General features: G+C 37.9%; 5 protein-coding genes across 6 annotated transcripts; 2 read left to right on the forward strand and 3 right to left on the reverse strand.

The window, feature by feature from the left end:
• Positions 1-1,115: 1,115 nt before the first annotated feature.
• LOC6649805 (protein kinase C) lies at positions 1,116-11,329 on the reverse strand. Of its 2 annotated transcripts, XM_023179618.2 has the most exons (10): positions 11,184-11,329; positions 8,119-8,545; positions 7,796-8,047; positions 7,614-7,726; positions 7,474-7,547; positions 6,560-6,591; positions 3,970-4,040; positions 2,695-3,910; positions 2,500-2,639; positions 1,116-2,422 (listed from the first exon to the last, which is right to left on the reverse strand). In XM_023179618.2, the coding sequence occupies exons 2-10, from the start codon at positions 8,270-8,272 to the stop codon at positions 2,261-2,263; spliced, it is 2,214 nt and encodes a 737-aa protein (XP_023035386.1). In that variant the 5' UTR covers positions 8,273-8,545; positions 11,184-11,329; the 3' UTR covers positions 1,116-2,260. The 2 variants fall into 2 exon arrangements, with proteins under 2 accessions (XP_023035386.1, XP_046865156.1); XM_047009200.1 differs by lacking the exons at positions 6,560-6,591; positions 8,119-8,545; positions 11,184-11,329 and having other exon boundaries at positions 7,796-7,862.
• Positions 11,330-11,376: 47 nt separating this feature from the next.
• Positions 11,377-13,417, forward strand: LOC26529872 (pre-mRNA-splicing factor Slu7). Its single transcript, XM_015177119.3, has 4 exons — positions 11,377-12,045; positions 12,110-12,338; positions 12,399-12,582; positions 12,646-13,417. The coding sequence occupies exons 1-4, from the start codon at positions 11,445-11,447 to the stop codon at positions 13,378-13,380; spliced, it is 1,749 nt and encodes a 582-aa protein (XP_015032605.1). The 5' UTR covers positions 11,377-11,444; the 3' UTR covers positions 13,381-13,417.
• Positions 13,418-13,488: 71 nt separating this feature from the next.
• Positions 13,489-15,934, reverse strand: LOC6649806 (probable cleavage and polyadenylation specificity factor subunit 2). Its single transcript, XM_002071943.3, has 2 exons — positions 15,707-15,934; positions 13,489-15,647 (listed from the first exon to the last, which is right to left on the reverse strand). Exons 1-2 carry the CDS (start codon positions 15,853-15,855, stop codon positions 13,523-13,525), a joined length of 2,274 nt encoding a protein of 757 aa, XP_002071979.1. The 5' UTR covers positions 15,856-15,934; the 3' UTR covers positions 13,489-13,522.
• A 260-nt stretch (positions 15,935-16,194) lies between these two features.
• On the forward strand, positions 16,195-17,544 carry LOC6649884 (beta-1,4-N-acetylgalactosaminyltransferase bre-4). The gene is made up of 2 exons (XM_002071944.4): positions 16,195-16,836; positions 16,901-17,544. The coding sequence occupies exons 1-2, from the start codon at positions 16,293-16,295 to the stop codon at positions 17,305-17,307; spliced, it is 951 nt and encodes a 316-aa protein (XP_002071980.1). The 5' UTR covers positions 16,195-16,292; the 3' UTR covers positions 17,308-17,544.
• A 204-nt stretch (positions 17,545-17,748) lies between these two features.
• On the reverse strand, positions 17,749-20,951 carry LOC6649885 (SCY1-like protein 2). The gene is made up of 6 exons (XM_002071945.4): positions 20,697-20,951; positions 20,034-20,633; positions 19,101-19,976; positions 18,814-19,033; positions 18,573-18,746; positions 17,749-18,498 (listed from the first exon to the last, which is right to left on the reverse strand). Exons 1-6 carry the CDS (start codon positions 20,821-20,823, stop codon positions 18,009-18,011), a joined length of 2,487 nt encoding a protein of 828 aa, XP_002071981.1. The 5' UTR covers positions 20,824-20,951; the 3' UTR covers positions 17,749-18,008.
• Positions 20,952-21,005: the final 54 nt, after the last annotated feature.

Here is a 21,005-nt window from a genome sequence, read left to right on the forward strand (position 1 = left end):
TAGCGTTTACTCTGGGTTGTTCCTATTTTCTTGCACATGCTCGACTTAGTATTTTTATGTATTGTATATGCATATGTATATATATACACTTAGTTTAGACACTGGGCATTTCTTGTGACTTCTTCACTATTACTTAGAAAGTTTCAGTTTTGTGGTTGTTGCTGTTGTTGTTCATCATTAAGATGGTTTGTTCTTGTTCTGCTTTTTTTTTAAACTTTTACTTAGTTAACAATGCTGGCTTATAGTTAATATAATCTTCTAGGTTTTGCTTTTAAATTTGTGTGTGTGTGTATGTGTGTGTGTAGTGTATTTTTGTTTTCTTTTTTTTATAGTATTTTTAATTTATATAACCCATAATGCAGCGCAAAATTGTTTAAATGAATAACAATAACAACAAAACAAATTCTGATTTCAAATTAAACATAGATGAATAAATAAGAAAATTTCGATGCTTTTTAATTTGGTTTTTTGTTTGCGCTGCATTAATGGAATTAATTTTTCTTGTTGGGTTTTGAGTCTTTGGTTTTAAAATCAACACATAATTAGTTAATATATAGTTAAATGAATATGTATATGTATATATACATAAAGCATATATTATATTTTTCAATTGTTGTTTATATGCTATTTATTATGCATATATATATATATATGGCATCTTTATATATATATATATATATATATATAAGTGTGAATGTATATCAGAGTAGAAATCTGTGAAGCGTTTTCAAAATCATATATTTCCTGATCACTTCACAAACCTCAACTCATAGTTAATTTCACAATTTAATATAAGTTTATTTTATATTATTATTATTATTATGTATATTATTTGTTGTGGGTTTTTTTCTTTTTATCCACTTACAGACTAAACACATGTTTTTTATTTGTTGTTTGTTGTGTATAACATAAAATAATATGAATTAGACAGTTTTTTTTTTGTTTTGTTTTGTGTTGCTGTTCATTATTACTATGATTAGTTTTTATGTTTAATGCTTCTTTTTTTTTTTTAGTTTGTTTGTTGTATTTTTTGTGATTTAAGTAGTTTTTTGGCTTCATTTTATGTGTGTTTTCTTTGTTTTATATAAATATGATTCATAACAATATATAATATATATATATTTAAACAAAATAATATCGCTTTAATACTTGAGAAGGAAGTTGTGCAAGTTTAAATCATGTAACTAAATCATAATTTGTGCGTGTTGTGTGTTTTTGTGTGTGTGTGTGTTATTTGGGTGGGTGTTGGCTATTATTGTGTTAGATATTCCCTTGAGATTCGCTTGGAGCAAGTGCCTAACTTTGCGAAACTTGAGATTCGACGGCACACATCATCATCTTCATCATTATCATCATCATTATCTTCATTAAAAATCAATAAAAAACTAATAACAAAATGCATTGTGCACTTCAATTGCAGCTAACATTTGACATTTTGACTAGAATGGTGGGGGAAGAAGTTTTGGGGGAAAAATTTGATCTGTGTGTGTGTGTATATATACGCACACATATACATATATATGGCAAATAACATACAGATTGCTATTGTTAATAGAATGGGTTAGTTAGGATTGCTGATTTATACATACATATATCGTTTGTAATCAAATCGGCAATTTATTTATACACATTTCCGACTATCAACAATCCTAGTCACTATGCTAATGCGAATTATATAGACATTCCCCATCAATATATTCAATGCAAACAAAAGCAATATAAAATCGAAATTAAAATTTTTTGCTACTTTCACTTGGATTAGGGGGGAAAAGCAGTTTGTATGTATGTGTGTAATGTGCGGTTATTCACATATTGGCACTATATAGAATGATCTTCCACCTGGATATTCGCATTGATAAATGGTTTAACAAACAAAACTTACAAATGAAATAAAGACACAACTGGAAACAGACAACAATAAAGCGTTTCATAGATTTGTTTAACAAAAAACAAAAGTATATGTATGTGTGTAGTATTAGTGCTAAAGGGAAACGCGAAAGCGCGGGCGGGAAGGAGGTAGGGATATTAGGAATATAAATAGGCTAACAGATAATTAGCATAGGTCATCATCATATACATTTAAATATCTGTGTGTGTGTGTTTGTGTGTATATGTGTGTGTGTGTGTGAATCATCATCGTCATTCTTTATCTAACTTCAAAACTGACGGCATCAAAATTTACCGCGATACGGCAACAATTACACGTACCGCCTAAGTGAAAATTTTCTCCACAAACTTTTCTCTTAATCCACAATGTGATTTAGTAGACTTTACGCTCTGGTCCAAATTTGGGATTAACAAACGAGAAGCCAGCAAATTCATCCTGATTAATGCATCTAATGACTTCATTACCAATCGGTGTAAGTATCGGATCCTCTTTGGTGAATTCGGCATCGAAATTGTTGGCATCTCGTGGATTTTTCTATGAAACGAAAGCAAAAACATACACACATAATTAGTCGAACCATCTAAACTCAAGGTTGAGTTCAATTTTCTAACCATTTTCGGTCGGAATGGTGGCTTAATGTTGCGCTTCTCTAGCTCTTTCCAATCCAGTTTATTGAAAAATGGATGCTTGCGTATTTCATTCTCATCGCCAGTGCATCCCAGACGCTGCTCCGGATTCTTGGTTAGAAAGCCTAAAGAACATAAATTAAATACTAAGTTCTTGCATTAAATTATCCGCTTAGTTACCTTTCAAAATGGACACGGCTTCACGGGATAGCCAAACCGGATACAGGACATCATCGTGCATAATCGAATCGAATAGCTCATCCTCATTGTCGGCCTCAAATGGCGGTTGGCCAGCCATCATTTCATACATAAGGACGCCCAATGCCCACCAATCAACCGAGGCACCATACTCCTGTTCCTTGAGTATTTCGGGGGCTATGTAATCTGGTGTTCCACAGAATGTTGTGGTCAGTACGCCATTCATGATGCCCTCTTTGCACATGCCGAAATCGGCCAATTTGCAATGGCCCTCCTGATCCAATAATATGTTATCCAGCTTCAGATCGCGATAGATTACACCATGGGTGTGAAGGAACTGCAGCGCCAACGTCACCTCAGCTGCATAGAAAGCGGCACGGGCCGCCTCAAACCGACGGGCCTTCTGAATTTGGAACATCAAATCGCCACCGTTAACATACTCCATGACAAAGAACAGGCGATCCGGTGTCTGAAAACAGGAATGTAGCGCAGTGAGGAAGGGATGATTGGCAGCTAGGGCCAGGATACGCTTCTCGGTCATAGTACAATCGACATCATCGTCCTGTATAATGGCATCTTTCTTGAGCACCTTGATGGCATAGATCTCATCAGTGCCCTTCTTTTCCGCGAGCATCACTTTGCCAAAGGAGCCCTTGCCAAGCACTTTAATGAAATTGAAATCCAGCAGCGAGCATTTCCCCGGACGTGTATCCCCCGGCCCGCCGGCCCCGACGGCCAAACTCATGCAGCTGCTGCTATTATAGCCGCTGGTTAGCGTGGTTGTTGATGTGGCCAGGCTATCGCCCGATAGATTACTACTACGAAACGAGGCGCCTGGCACATTATCGCCATCGGCGCCCAATGATGCTCCATAGTTATCCTCGCCGCCCTGCTGATTTAAATACTTGGAACGGCGCGGCTGCTGGCCCTGCTTGTCCGGCGAGATGCCCAGCGAGCTGAGTATCTCGGCCATTTGCTTGGTATTGATGCCGCATGTATTGGCCACATTCTTCTGGCATCGCTTATGGACGTTCATGTAACAGGTCTCGCATTGCAGTCCCTGCTTGATCAGACCATAAAGCAGCGAGCCGCAATGGTCACAGAATGTAAATCGCTTATAGCTGTGAACCACAAAACGATGCGGCACATTCACATTAAACCGCTGTCCGGCCGGCACTTCCTCCACTTTGGGTTGCTTCTACATTGGTTGAAATTGATGTTAAGCAATGATTTTGATAGATCGATTCAACAACTTACCTCATCTCGCATCCCTGGACATTTGGACACCACAGACAGATGACATTTCTTGTGTACAACTAAGGTGCAGACTAGAAATGATCAACAACAAATTAAACAAATTTAATTATAAGATTGTTTAAACTCGTTAACAAACGAATCAAAGTATCGCAAATAAATTGATTTCGATATTGAAGACAAACTACATAAATATGTATGTATTTATGTACATGTTGTGGGTGCTCTGTCTCTTAATTATTGTGTTTCATTTTCGTTTAACATTCAGGGTTAGACACTCATATTTGATATAATTTAAACATAAACTCAATTCTTTTTGGGTTAATGCAATGTCGCCTTCAATTTCGTTTCATTCTCCCCTAGAGCAGAGAGAACATTGCAAATCAAAGATAGAAAACATTGTATTCTTTCTTATAGTTCAATAATCAAAATAATTAGTATAACCATTTAAGGAACACATACACACATATTCAAGATTTGATTTTGATTTGGTGCAAAAAAAAGAGAAATATACACGGTGAAATTTAGTAGTAGATAAAAAAATGTGTTTTTTTTTTTATTCTTATTTGGTTTTTAATCACAAAACACATGTAACGTGCAAGTTTTTGTATGTGTGTGTGTCTGTGAGTGTGTCTGTGTGCTTGTAGTTGTTGTTCTTATTGTTTTCAATGTACGAGTATTATAATAAAATTGTCTAGTACACAACATATATCCAGACTAACTAGAATATTGATTCAGATGAGAGCGATTTCATATCACTATTCCAATAATGATATGATTTTAAATGATTTAAATGTAATTGATGATTGATGCAGAAATTAGTATTACAATTTAACAAATCAATTGCACTTATCTTTGTATTTTTTCTAAATTTTTCTACATTATTACTACTCTTGAACATTATTTAATACTACTTTTTATGAATTCGTCGTTTCGTCCCTTACCCTTTGGTAATATATATTTTATCGGATTTTATCTGTGATTAGTTTTGATTTTTTTCAGGTTGAGATTTTCTGGCAAACCTCCTGCCCCACCCCAAAGTAATTAATGAATGTACCCATATCAAATAGTCTTAACAATAAAACAATAATAGCTAAATTATAGTAGAGTTCGGTTAAACCAAGGCTCAAGGGGTCGACCATTTATAAGTCGTTCTATCCGGAAGACGCTTTAACCACAAGGAGCAAAAGAATTGTTATTCTTTATTACTTTTTGTATTTATAACTTTCATTTCTTTTATAACATTCTGATCTTCGACGTTGTCGTCGCTGTCCTGCCATCTCATATATTTTGAACAATCATGTTCTCCCCACAAATTTCGACATAAGAAAATATTCTATCCAGTTCTTTTTTTGAAATAGGTAGCTAATTTTTAAGTGCTCTTATCCAAACAAATAGAGAAATGTAATTTTCGTTTCCAATATCACTTGAGAATGATCTGTTGATACTGTTAAATAATACGTTTCTCAATTTTTTAGGCATTATTTTGGTTTATTTTCTTCCGTCGCAGTATCCGATTGAATTGTAAAAAATTTTGTCGCTATAAACGGAGACATACTAAGGAGAAGCTTAGTTAGTAATTCTCTTTCCTATAACCGAACGGGCACTATAAGCGGAGTCGCTATAATCGTATATTTAAAACGTTCAAATTAGTATTGAAAGTTTTTAATCCGGCCTCAATGTTGATGTTTAAGTTTTAACTTCTTTACAACTAAAAAAATGGGAAAAACTCTTGTCTTCGATTGATGTTGATTCGGAACGATTTTTAAGCATCTATTTTCAAAAGATTCAAAAAAGGGCGCAGTGAAAAAATTTCCCTTTTTATAAGAGTTAAAACTGTCCAACCAAAGCCATATTAACCCATCAATATGTAAGCCTTAAATATGGAACAATCTTGAAACTATCTGCTAAAACTCGAATACATCAGATGCAAACTAAAAAATTGACTTTGTTCTGTTTCAAATAGTAAACCAAAATCAAAAAAAACTCTTAATGAAACAAACTAAGCAATAAATCTATTTAATTGCCCAAGTACCTGGAACTTTTATTGGATTGGTAAAACTCCCCTATATAGATTAGTATGTGGTCAACTTTAATTAGTGATGATTTAAGTGCAAGGACAACATAAAGAGAGAGAGAGATATGTATGAATGGATGAATTTAAAGAAAGAATGAGCATTGCGTTGCGATGCGATTAGAATTTGCGTTGACGACAAGAAGCACGCTAATTGAAAAATGAATCGGGAAATAATCATATATATATATATTTGTATATTAATATCATTCCGAATAGAATGCAAATGCAGCTAGACAACAAAACAAACAAATGGCAGAGATGTATGTTGTTCTTCTTCTTAAGTTTATCTCCCACGAATCGAGAGATATAGAGACTTAATTAGAACCAAACAGCAAACGGCAAACAAACGAACGTACAAAACAACAAACCAAACGAGCAAAGTTTCATGGTTTCTTTTGGTTTTACAATTTTTTTGTTTTTATATGCAAAATGATGTTTCTGTTTCTGGGGGATCTAGTCCATCCTTTTTTTTTTGTTTTTTTTTTTTTTTGGTAAAGTTGTAAGCAAAACACATACCTTGACATTGATAGCCTTGTTTACCAATTCCCCTGCAAAAAGGCAAGAAATTCCATGGCTATTTGTATGTATACATTGATATAATTTTTCTTTTTTTTTTTTTTTGATGAAAAGTGTGTGTGCGTGTGTGTGTGTGTGTAAGTTAAATATGAATCAATGCATGATGAACCCGCAGAGCGATGCCCAAAAAAAGGAAACCCATTAAATATAGATGAATGTAACAAAAAAAATAAATAAATACCGAAGCAATACCCATTGAAATCAATCATGATATCCCAATGATAGAATGATATGTGAAGAAAATTGCATATAAATCGATAGAAAATCTTATGAATGATCAGTTGCTAGATAACTTTGGCTTTGCCAAAGAATTAATGTCCTTGCAAATGGACGTTTGGTTTTTCATTACTTTACTTTAACAAAAGAGTAGAATTTGATTTCTTTTTTTTGTTTTTTAAACTCTCCTTTTGTAATTAAATCGATGTGCACGCTACATTTGCAAGGATATAAATAAACAAAGAACCATAAAGAATATATAGAGATAATGAAAGCCCTTTGCTAATAGATGATTTGGGTGGAGAATGGATGTTACAATTATGAGGTTACATAAAACATAAAAAGTTATGCAAAATAAATAGATTGATCAAATTATATAAAGAGAGAAATTTCTTAAAATCAAGATAGATCGATGTGTGAGAGAAAAGACAATTCCCCGAAATAAATAAAGTAAATTAAAAGTAAAATAAAGTATTAATCACTGCATAAAAAATACAACTTAATTAAAAAAAATAATAATAATGTAATTTGGTAGATAAAAGTTTGGGTAGATACTGTAGATGTTCCAGAATAATAATGTGTGCGCTGTCAATATATCTAGATATGTATGTATATACATGATTCCTTATATCGCTTACCAAATAAATTCACGGCAATGCGAACAAAAGGTGGGCTGACGTAAAAATGTTGCCATAAACTTGTGTCCATTGACCTTAGAAGAGAACAAAATGATTAGATTGAGTTAAGAAGATTTCAAATTTATATATGATATATCCACCTGATGAACACGCCGACGCATGGCACCGCGACGACGATTGAATCCAGCGCGTTCTTTGAACTCCTTATTGACGGCCACAGTGTGTTCCACTTCTGCTTCGGCTTTGGCTTGATCTAATCAAAAAAAAAAGTAGGCAATTATAATATCTAGAAACTATTATTATTGAAAACATTGAAACTGACCATTTCGGTTTTTTAGCTCGATAATCACATGAATTTGGCCCTGCGGCTCCAAATTGACCCATAGATCCAGTACGCTTGCCTCATTCTGCATTAGATCCTCGAAGGGTATCACACAATTGGATACAAAGTCATCCGGGGGCAGGGCCGCATCGTGAAACACAGTCAAATTGATGTTATGTGCATTGGTCACATCGTGGACAAACTGCTCATTCCATACCGGATCGAATGTCTTTGCCCGTGTAGTAGAGCGATCTGATTGCCAAAATATAAGTAAATTTTAGTAACCTATTTGAATTGCGACAATCTTAACGTAAACAACTTACCAAAATGACTCTCATCCACATCAATGGACACATACGGATCGATCAATTGCTCATCGGCCAATTTACCAAATGTTAAGTTGTGACGCTTCTGGAAATCTGTAGGACGCAGGCCAGTTGCCTCGCATACCTTAATTTGCAGTTTGCCCGTAAACATGTTGCCTTAGTTCCCACCCCCCTGAAGCAGAAGAATTTCACTTGCTCCGGTTGTATGTGTGTATCTGAATGTATTTCGGTGTGTGTTTAAGTGTGTGAGTTCTTGTGAGTGTATGTGAGTGAGTGTGTGTCTGTCTGTGTGTGTGTGTGTGTGTGTGTATGTGTGGGTGTAAGTAAGATCGAAAGTGAAAGCAGCGGGCTGCACCTTGCGAGTCAGCAGCTGCGGTGATTATTAAATATTCACCACTATGTGGCCGGGCCTGTTGCAGCTGTTCTGAAATTGCAAAAAGGAAACAAAACAAAAAGAAAAAACTATTAATTTTAGTGCCGAATTTTAAAGCCCCATAACTTAAAAAATGTTCAACTATAGTTTGCGGCAAAGATTCAATTGTAAAGTTGTCATCTAAAATTAGCGTTAATGGGTTTTCTATAAATTGTTTATGAATAATCATTAAAAATGTATTTATACATATTAATATATGTATGTTACTCAACGTCCTAGTCATAACCAAAGAATTGTTCATTATTTAGCAACTATTTTTGTTCAAGTTCTTGAACTATTAAATTACTATATAAAATTTGTCAATTTCACTGTACGATCTTCTTGGTAAGAGACCCTAAACTGGCTAAAATGTAAGATTTAATACATACATATCAAGGAAATTGAAATCTAATCAGATGTATTTAGTTAACAGTGTATTCTCGGTTGACGAACGCCCGGATAAAGAACATTTCACCTAAATAATACATTCTTTTTGTTGTGAAAAGTGGAAAATAAGGGAAATCCCAAGAATACATTATAGAACTGTGTAGACCATTATACAAAAGATGTATATTCCAAACTCTTCGTTTTTTCATTTTAAAAGTCTCGAAACAAATTCAATTTCTTGAAAAATATGTTTAATTTTACTTTAAACAAAAGCTGAACCTAAAATATGTATGTATATTGTTGAATTTTTGAGTTCTTGATAAGTTTAAATGCATTTTATGGTATCTTCTTTCAATAACAATTCAAATTAAACCATTTAAACCAGTTGCTGCCACTAATTCTGTTCGTTATCCGAGGATCCACTGAATATATAAATATTGTGGTCAAAATTAGTCATGATATTTTATTTTTATATTATATTTTATACAAATTTTGTCGTCAGTTAAATTAGTAATTTCCAACTGCCCCAACAGTATGCAATACTCTTTTTAACTGACTACTATACATATGTGCTCAATTAAGGGGAAAGGATGTGGAGGAGAATTCCCCACAAATACAAACTGGATATTCAAAGATCCCCCATAATCTATCTATTCTGTATCCGCTCCTGTTGTTATATACATTATAGCTAGACAAACAAATTAATTGTAAAATATTTAAGCCAACTAATCAAATCTTTTAGGCTCAATATAATACAAGAAAAAAAATTAGAATTCTTGAATTGAAAGTCTAAATCTAAATACATATGTAAACTATGCCCATGAACACATAATTATCCATTTAAAGCCTTAGAAAGATTCTTTTTACACTCAATTGAGCCAACATGACGTATGAGTAATTTTTTGTTAAAGATATTCAAATTTACCTATAAAAACTGAGTGTTGTAAATGAGTTTGACTTTGAAAAAGTATTATGTATGTAGATTTGAAAATCTTGCGCTATAACAATAATATTATTATTAGCTAGGTCGCTATTATTCAATCAAATTAGATAAAACTACAGTGAAATTTCGAAAAATCCTACACAGAGCTTAAAAGTAGAGGATGGAAGAAGTCATTTACTTATTGTTTAATTCCTCAGTTTAAACTTTACAAAATAAAAACCCCCTAGGGGGAATAACGTTAAATTGAAGTCTTTTTATTGAAATATGTTAAAATATTTCAACGAAGTGTTCTCCAATTTTCTTACTAAATAATCTCTATATTCTTTTTTCTTGGGCTGACTATGTCCTTAGTTATACATATTTGAGTTTTAGCTAAATGTAGCTTACATGGCGTATGAGTAATGTCTGGGGAAAACTCTTAACATATTTCAATAATTATTTTTGATTGTCATTGAAGAACAGTCCACTCTAATTTACATAAAAAATCATACGTACGTATGTGTGTATGTACATTTGTATATGTATAGTACATATTTATTGTCTATATTAAAGGTAAAAAGTTTGTTGCACATGGGGGGATTGCAGGGATTTTCCATTCAATTGGATTTTATCAGTAATAAAAAACACACTCACACTCACACACACACACACTGACACACACATGCACACATATGTATGTATATTGGCAATTTCTTTTTCTAAATGTTTGCCCTAGAAAATGTTACCTTGTTTCAATTATGAGGCTATTGTACTAGAGTATGTAAGTTGTCGTTTAGCTTTGATTAGCTGTAAGTTATTACACATACACAGTGCAATATTTATGCATGTAGATACATACATACACACTCACACGTTTACAATTCACATACATACACATACTATATAGATGGAAGGCTATTTTGTTCAGAAATGAAACAACAAAGAATGAGCGAATAAGAATTATGCAGCCCACATTCCAGCACAGAGCGAAACACACACGCACACACACATATATGAAATTTTGTAGGGCAAATATATATTTATTGGGCGCACTTGTATCAATAAATTGTCAACATTTTCACAAAAATTGGCAAAAATTTGCAACATGCAACAAAGGAGTCGAACTCGAGCAAAGGAGTCGAACCAGTGAGTCGAACTCGAGCAAAGGAGTTCGAACTCGAGCAATGAGGTAGACACACACATATGGAGAACAACTGGAACTGGAACTTGCTATCATTTCGTCATCGAGGAAAACAATTTTTCACAAACTCTGTACACTCACACGCACACACAAACACCAGGGCAAATATGTTACCTTCAATTATCTTGGCAATAATTTACCTTTTTTGCAAATAATTTTATTCTTATTCTTTTTTTTTTAGATTTTCTTAAAACAAGACATACGAACGGAACATTGAAAGGGAACACTGACAGCAAGTCTGGTGTTGGAAAACGCAATTTTAAAGCAGTGTTGAAAACACTAGTTACTCATTTACTCATTTTAGGCGCATTTTTGAGAAACCAGTTCTGGATAACGTCGATAGATAAATTTCTTTTCAGCACTAGTGAATCGGGTGCAATAATTATTTACAAAAAAAAAATATGAGCTCTGGGGCAGTGCGTACGCCTGTGTCTCAGATTATCCACAACAAAGATGATCAGGATGCGGAGGAGGAACCGAAAAAGAAATCCCGCGAGGATTGGCGGAAGGCAAAGGAGCTAGAGGAGGCCCGTAAGGCAGGCACAGCACCAGCCGCCGTCGATGAAGAGGGACGAGATATTAATCCACATATCCCACAATATATATCAAATGCACCGTGGTACTATGGCTCGCAAGGGCCCACTCTCAAGCATCAGCGTCCACAGCACGAAGATGAGCGTGGCCAGTTGGATAAACGAGCACCCAAGGGCTTGGACACCACTCGTATAGTGACGAAATTTCGAAAGGGTGCTTGCGAAAATTGCGGCGCCATGTCTCACAAGAAGAAAGATTGCCTAGAGAGGCCGCGCAAGGTGCAGGCAAAGTACGCCGAGTCCATCGTGGTTCATGACGAACACATTGTGCATGATGCGTCGGTGAATTATGACGAGAAGCGAGATCGCTGGAGTTCTTACGATCCAGCCAATCACCGGGAGATTATTGAGGAGTATGAAAAAGTTGAAGAAGCCAAGCGTCAATTAAAAGCTGAAAAACTAAAGAATGGTATGTGTAAGAACACAAAGGTCTTGAATTGTTTGTCAATCCCATAATTTCTCCCTCGTCTCAGATCCCGATGCTGAAATCTCAGATGAAGATGGTAATGAAGACAAATATGTGGATGAGGTTGACATGCCGGGAACCAAAGTGGACTCCAAGCAGCGGATCACAGTACGGAATTTGCGCATTCGAGAGGATACTGCCAAATATCTGCGTAATCTGGATCCCAATTCGGCCTACTATGATCCCAAGACACGCTCTATGCGTGACAATCCCAATCCCAATGTTCCATCCGAGGAGTAAGTTGTCTGTATAATATCATTTCAGACTTATTAAAAACATAATTTTCAACCCCTCAGAGCTGAATTTGCGGGAGAGAACTTTGTGCGCTTTTCTGGTGACACCACAGCCCAAGCAACTGCCCAATTGTTTGCCTGGGAGGCACATGGCAAAGGCGTTGATGTACATTTGCTTGCCGAGCCCACCAAGCTGGAACTGCTGCAGAAGGAGTATGAACAGAAGAAGGAACAATTCAAGTCAAGTGTAAGTTTGCCATCTTAATGTTAACTCTGGAATTATTAATTGTCAACTTTAATTTTATTGCAGACAAAAACCCACATTGTAGAGAAATATGGCGGGGAAGAGCATCTTCAGGCGCCGCCCAAATCTCTTTTGCTGGCCCAGACCGAGGAATATATCGAGTATTCACGTAGCGGTAAAATCATTAAAGGTGTAGAGAAACCCAAAGCGCGTAGCATTTATGAGGAAGATGTCTATATCAATAATCATACAACGGTGTGGGGAAGTTTTTGGAATGCCGGCCGCTGGGGCTATAAGTGCTGCAAATCATTCATTAAAAACTCGTACTGTGTTGGCATGCAGGAACCGGAAGGGTTCTCGGAGCAAACATCTTCTGCTGCTGCAGCTGCCGCCGCTGCCCCCACCACCAATACCACTAACGCTGTACATCTTGAAACTCAGTCGGAGGAAGCTGAACAGGCTCCCGTATCAGAAGTCGATTCGGCACCAAGTTCTGACTCTTCTTCTTCAGAGGAGGAGGAGGAGGTGCAAAAGCCCAGCAAGAAATCCAAGAAAAAATCGAAAAAACGTGAAAAGAAAAGGAAGGCCAAGGAGCAACGTAAAAAGAAATCCAAAAACAAGGAGAAGGAAAAGGACAAAGAGAAGCTTGCGAAGCATAAACAGATACCTGATGAGGAGGTTGATGATCGCAAACGTCCCTACAACAGCATGTATGACATAAAAGCTCCCACCGAGGATGAAATCGAAGAATGGAAAAAGAAGCGGCCACGTGCCGAAGATCCTATGCTCCAATTTATGTAGTCTTAAATTTCAATTTGTAAATATAGCACTATAATAGGATAGGTATAAGTAAAAAAAAGGTTCGTTTTACATAAAATACATAAAATGACGAAAGCAAATATCCCACGATGATGGTTGATGGATGATCATTTTTATTGTCTGGTTAAACGATCGCATATTGCTCATATAACAGTTCGCGTATTTTGTAATAATCTTCCGACAGACAACCCTCCATGGACACCTTTCCGGCGTCGATACGACGCAACGCCAATGTGTTATTGCTGCACCATAAAACGCCTCCGGAGAACTCAGAATTGATGTTGTTGCGCATTAGGATTTGTTTAAAGTCTGAGAGTTTCAATTCATTAATCAGGACCGAATTGTGTACGGGTATCTCATCCTCTTCAAGCGTCTCCAGTGTGAGAGTTTGTCCCTCTTGTATTGATACCTCCTGTTCGGTGGGATTGGTGGCTCCATCGATGGCTTTCAAGCGCATGCCCAAGCGTCCATCCACCCAGGCTACTTCTGCGTTCTTTGCCTTCTGGAATTGCAACTGGGAGACTAGACCCTCAGTAAGACGCACCTGATAAATGTGTATCTCTGTGGTTACATCGATAATTTCGCCCTTGTTTGGCGTAAAGACGCGGGCGCCCACATTCTGTTCACAATGCCTGGCCACCGCTTTGGTGCCTTCGGCTGTGCCATGGACAACAATCACACGACGTGGCCTGAGCTGAGATAGAATTTTTAGCATTGATTCTCCATCGGAACGTCCCTCGAAATCAATACGCTGGATTTGGGCATTAACCTCAATGGTTTTACGCTGATTAATCAGCTTAGTGGGTTTCTCTAACAATTGGACATCGGTGTCCATATCACCATTGGCATGTTGCTGCTGGTCTTGCTGACCGCCTCCAGGTTCTTCCTTTTTTACGTTCTCTTTGTTTTGTTCCTCTGCGGGCAAGTAATCATAGCCGCCAAGGTCGGCAATGCGATAATCATCCAAATTGATTATTTCGCCATATTCATCATATTTGATCTTTTCCTCGTGATAGGGAAACATTACATGATGACGCTTGTTGGATTTAAAGAAACCGGATGTATGACGACCTTCTGGACGAACTACAATATCATGCTTGCCCGTAATCACACTCATCTCGATATCATCCTCGGACTCGGAGCTGCTTTCCTCTTCCACATCTGGCTTAATAATCAAAGGATTCAGCTTTTCGCCCTGTGTACGTAGATATTCCTCCAGCTCGGGACCTTCTAATTCCACACGTCGTCGCACATCAAGTTCAATTTTCCTGCCAGGCACTGCATTCTCCACGAGCTCCATGGCCAGAGATCCAGGTGAGGTGCGAGTTGTAAATATAATACTATTATTGGGATTGGCAGCCCACTGAACAAACAGATCTCGCGTAAAGCCACTCTCCATATCTGGAGTACTGGCAAGGACTACCTTGGGCCCAGCCGGTAGCTTAAATACATCTGCCAGAGAGTGGCATAGATTAATGTGCTTGAACTGGAACGGATTGTTGCGGGCACCTTCGAAAGCCTTCGTCAGCTTATCGCTCATCCACTCGATTTGAGATTTTGCAAACTCGATCACATTATAGCTTACGTTATTAAGCAACGCAAGCGAGTATGCCATCAGACCTGATTCTTTATTCTTCCACAGCTGATCCAGCATGTGGGCCAGCTCCAGGACACGTCCGGCCGTGTCTACGGCAATCAAAACGTTGCCATTATTTCTCACAGTCTGTAGGATATTGGTCATCAGCTTCTCATCACGGGCACGTCGTCTTGCTTGCTGATATAGGGCATTATAAGCATCAGTGATCAGTAGCGATGGACGTTGCAGGCGTTCCAATTCACAGCCGCTCAAATGACGCTCTTTCTTGTGGTTAAAGTCCGTGGCATAGACGATATCCTCCTCGCCGACTTTGACAATTTTCCAAATGGTACCACCAATCATGTGGCCAGCATTCAGCGGCGTTATTGATATGCCGTAACCCTTGCCCTTCAGTGAAACTGTCTGGTTGTACTTCAATTGGGTGATTTTCTCAAACGCCGTGTCCACATCATCTAGCGAGAATAGATCAAAATCACCCATATTAAAATGCGACATGTACAGATCATACATAAACATTTGGCCCATTTTAAAGACAGGTATCGTGGCGTAGATAGGACAATTGAGACCCAATTTTCCGACAAGATAGGGCAGTGCCCCCAAATGATAGGCATCCGGATGAGACAGTAGCACGGCATCTAATGTATGTACTTGTCTAGAGAAAGAAATCAATTTATTGTTATTGCAAACCATGTGAGTAGCAACACCAAAAACCTTTTTAAATCCCTGATGAAATTCGCATCAAACTTTTCATCCCATCCGCAGTCCAACAATATTCGCACGTCGTCTATCTGGAGTATGTAGCATGGCGGAGATTCGTCCATGGCTCCAGAAATTGTGTGAAGCTTTATAATCGAGGTCATTATAAAGAATTACTTTTGTTTTATATTTTGTTTATTTCTGATTTCCACCAAGAGACGAAACGGAATTGCCGCCGGCAGTGCTGTCAGTTCCGCCTTTTTCCCGTCAGAAGTGTCTTTTTTTAATGCGTTGGCGGGAAAATTTAAACAAAAACGCGGGAATGAAACATATTCATTTGGAATTCTTTTTTACTATTAAGATTAAAAGAAATTAGCTTTTTTTTATATTTTAGTTAGCAAGAACTACAAGAGTTTCGTAAGTGAACATAGTACTTTAAAAGAGATGTCTCAATGTCAGACTTTTACTGGCGGCCTTCATGGCTGAAATATAGCCATCACTGGTGCAATCGTCAAATCAGCTGTTTCAGGTGCTCAACTGCCAGAAAACGCGTAAAAAAACTTTCTATGGAATTAAAGCTACCGCCTTGTGTGTTTTTATAATGGTTCAGCAGTGCCACCGAGTACTAATACTCGCTAGTGTGGGCACGATCATCATTTATTTGGCACTGCCATTCCGCTTTGCTTCTCACTATCCTTATATCAATGGGGATAGAATTGAGGACTCTCTGATAGCACAAGTTACGGCAAATGTATCCCTGCAACAATCATTCGACTGCATCTACAAGGACATCATTGAAAACAATCGATTTGTCTATGACAATCCATTGTACCACGAGGGCATCCTTCGTGGAGAAGAAATCCGGCCAGGCGGAGAGTATCAGCCCGAGCAATGCAGGGCCAAATACAGTACCGCGATTATAGTGCCTTATCGCCAGCGCGAGAAGCAGTTACATGCTTTCCTAACCTACATGCACAACTATTTACGGCAACAATTGATCCATTATCGCATATTTCTCGTTGAACAATCGGATCAGAAACCATTTAATCGTGCCACTTTGTTTAATATTGGAGCAAAGATTGCAGCCGAATATGGATTTCCGTGCTTGGTTTTACACGATGTCGATCTCTTTCCATTGAACTCAGGTGAGAAACTTATTGAGCATTCATTTATCTACATATAATCAAATTGTATCCTTCAATCAATTAGGACAAATGTATGCATGTTTGGAAAAGCCCCGCCACATGTGCTCCGCCCTGGATCACTGGCGTTTTAATTTGCCATATCGAGGTCTCTTCGGAGGAGTTGTGGCCATTAACACATTTCAGTTTCAGCTAATCAATGGCATGTCTAATCTTTATCATGGCTGGGGTGGCGAGGACGACGATCTGTATGAGCGGCTGCGTGCCATGGGCATTAGTATTTGTCGCCTTGCTCCCGAGTACAGTGAATATACAATGTTAAAGCACAAGCCGGAACATCCCAATGAGAATCGGAGGGCACTGCTGCGAGCTGCCACTCTCCGCCAGCAAACAGATGGACTTAATTCGCTAGTCTACAAGGAGGTGGAGCGCCGTATGCACAGTCTCTTTACCCACATCATGGTGGAGACGTAATCACATACTCGTATTAGTCACCTTTAATGACGCATTTCGCTGTATTAACTAGCTAGTCAAATAGCTTGTTGGAATTCCAAATACCCTGCCATAGAAGAGACAATGTTAAATTGCCTAACAATTAGACATTAAAATAGCTTTACAATAATTTACCTCGATTAAAATGTGATTCTTAAAACAATATCAAGTAAGTTCAGGTAATGTCCAAAATAAAATAGTCGCAGTAAATTATCTAAACTATTGAACATAATTTTGTTGCGTCAATTGGAAATTCATTTATTGTTTTTATGGATAGACACTATATAATATATATGTAATTATTAACGCGTGCTCCTTTAAAAAAGTCCTAAAGGTAAGATTGCACAATACAAGTTTAATTAAAGTTAGTTGGCTTCTGTTTATGGTTTTTGTCTAGACTACATAAATAAGTTAAGGATTATCTAAATACACATTCGTTTCGCATTTGATATTTGTGAAAATGTTGTAAAACATTTAAATAAAAACATTAATAGTACATTAAAACACTTTAACAAAACCATCCACGCACGCACACACAAATAGGCAGACACCTATCCAAGCTGGTACGACATTCGCACATTAAAATATATAAGATATAGATATAGTAGATACATATACATAGATATAAGGATATAGGATTTACAATATTGAATGTTTTTCGAACTCTGTCTTAGGAATGTCATTTAATTCAAAAAATTGAGAATATCCTGCTGCGATAGAGCATTAAAGTTTTGGTTATCTGTAGTCTGTTGATGTTGTTGTTGCTGGGTTTGCGGCTGGAGTGTTGGTGTAGTCATCTTATTCATGGGCTGGCCCTGCCCATGTCCCATGGGATATATATAGTTTACATTCGGCTGCTGCAGTGTATACAAATTGGCACCATTTAAATTGTTTGGCTTTGATTTTGCAAACGGATCCAAATCGTCCAGAGAGGAGAAATTATTGTTACTGCTGGCCTGCTGTTGGGGCGAGGCCAATTGATGATTCATAACCAAAGGATTGGCACTATGCCATCCGTTGTTAGCTGCTTGTGCTGGTGCTGCAGCTGGAGCTGGAGCTGGCGCAGGTGCACCCAAGCCACTAAGATTACTTTGCATCAGAGAGCTCAAAATGTCTGGTTTAGAGGCTACTGGTGCTGGAAGCGGTGTCGGTGTCATTGATGTGTGCGTTATTCTGCAAGGATATTTGAATAATATTCGGTTTCTTGAATGTCCACCTTGAAATAATGGCTTTATATTTTATCCTACTTGAGCTGTTCTTTTGGCCGTACTGGCGCCAGTGTGGGAATAGGAGTAGGAGTGGATGTTGGCGTTGAATTAAATCCAGAGAACATATCGTTGTCCACTTTATTGCCATTGCTAGAGGATATGACGGAGCTGCTCTCAAGCTCATTGGCTAATATTTCGGAAGCATCTTTAGGTCTGTGGATTACGAAACGAAAATATGATTACCATTTATAACAAGAAAATAATTGAATATGATTTTTACTTGTTATCTCGTTGAATTGTTGACAGTTGCTGCAGTTTTTCACGCTGCTCTTGTTCCACACGACTGAGCATGTCCTTGATCAGGGCCACAATTGTATTGAATTGAGCAATAGTTAGACCATTTTCCACACTAAGTGGCACTAGGAATGGTATACATTTATGGGCCATAACATCCTTTGTTATGCCCAGCTTTGTATTGGTCATGGCGATCTTATAAATACCTAAAAAAAAAAAAAACCAATTCAATTGAATATTAATGTTCATCTTAATGATTGTGGCTAATCTTACCTATAATGGCCATAACTATAGCTGGTTCACGGCTTTGAATTTGCTGCAAAAAGGGCAGTATTTCATCCAGAACCAGCCACTTGTCTAAATTCTCTAATAGTTTGCCAATCGATATTAGGCAATTGACTTTCACCGACACATTACTACTTTGTAGACAGAGTTTCTTGATGCGCGGCAAAACCGAATTCTTCATGGCATTGTAGTCGATTAGTGTGGAGAATGTGGGCAAAACAGCCAGACAGAGTTCCTGAATTTGAGGCATATCGCATTCCAGGGAACGATACAGCAGCGGCAGGACACTTGACTTGACATCCTCGGCGGGTGTTAGCTTTAGCAGTAAGTCCATTTTTTGCATGAAGATCAAGAGAATCTGTATGGGATCGGTTAGCTTGAAGATCGGCTTCAGATGTGGCAATATGTGATCACAATACTCTCGCTGGCTGCTCATCTCGGCAATGAGTAGAACATTGGGCAACACAAACGGAATCATAGGCGAGTTAATGAACTCCTTGACCAAATAAGGAAGAATAGAATGGAGATTTACACGATGCGGCAATGTAGGTATAATTTGAGGTAATCCTTTGTAGAATTTGGATTTTTGTAGATTATCCCACTGATACAGGGAATCCAAATAGCTCAATGTCTTAACGCCCACATCCTGAAAATAGACAATCTGCTTAAGTTCATGTAGTTTGGGCCGCAAACTGGCACTTGGGTGAAGCAGAGCCTTAAGGCTTTCGGTCAATTCATTGGGTACAGCATTCATGGGCGGGTATTTCCGTTGGTTCAGCTCGTTGGCATACCGCCGAAAGCCACTATAGTCACTGCCGAACATTTTCAGTGGTTTCCCGGTGTAAATGGTAAAAATGAGCACACCTAAAAAATTGAGGATTATTTATTTTTTGTCTCATTTGCCACATTTTTCTAGCTTACCCAAGGAAAAGAGATCACTGTCTGGGGTATTCACACCGTTCAGAGCTAATTCTGGAGCTGTGTACTCCAAACTAGGTTGAGCCAACACATGTAGCGACGTAGAGTGTTCCCGGCATGGCCAATGGGCAGTGCCATCAGTCGCTGGCTGATTGGCTATGCTAAAATCAAAACCAAAGAGTTTCCAACTTCGGTTTTTATTGATCACAATTGTCTCGGCGCAGATGTTACGATGCACGATTTTGGCATCATTGTGAAGAAACTGCAGGCCATCGAATAACTGAAGCAAACCATGACGTATCTCCACATCATAGAGTTTCTTATCCGATCGCACTGAATCACCCACTACATTGGCCAACGAAGCAAATACAGGCTCAGTGGCAAAGGCCAGCGAATCACGACTTTCTTCTAGCGGATGCTGCACTGTGAGGACATGCGGATGACGAATTTTTGTCAACTGTTGGACACCACGGCGCAGTGTCTCCAGCATTGTTTCTCTGTCATCGCGAGACCATCGCTCCAGGGACTTCTTTTCAAAGACAAACACGGAAACCTCTTGCTTTGTGCTCTTCTTATAGCCATTGTAAACCTTCCACATGAGACCTGTAAGGCACCAATCGGTATTATCCGGCGCATTCCAAATCCGTATGTTTCCCTATATCTTACCAACTCCTGCAGTGCTGGTCAACTCGAGAACCTCATATTCTCGCGTCACATTATTACCAGGCAGCACTCCAGACAGCGTGGATACTGTCTGCACAGCTGTGGAGTAAAATTTATTTATCATATCCATTGCTCAATGTAGTCCTCAAAAGTGTCTCCGCCCGGAGCAAAAGAATTTTGGAATTTTTTTGTTTTTTTTTTGTCTTTGTTAGCAATCAATATCAGCGTTGCCACAGTCGCCAAATAGAGGTGGGGAAAACATCGATATCTATTTTAAAGTATCGATAAGGGAACCTTGACTGTTGCTATCAG

The sequence above is a fragment of the Drosophila willistoni genome, chromosome 3R (genome assembly GCF_018902025.1).
Source record: "Drosophila willistoni isolate 14030-0811.24 chromosome 3R, UCI_dwil_1.1, whole genome shotgun sequence".
NCBI classification, from domain to species: Eukaryota; Metazoa; Arthropoda; class Insecta; order Diptera; family Drosophilidae; genus Drosophila; species Drosophila willistoni.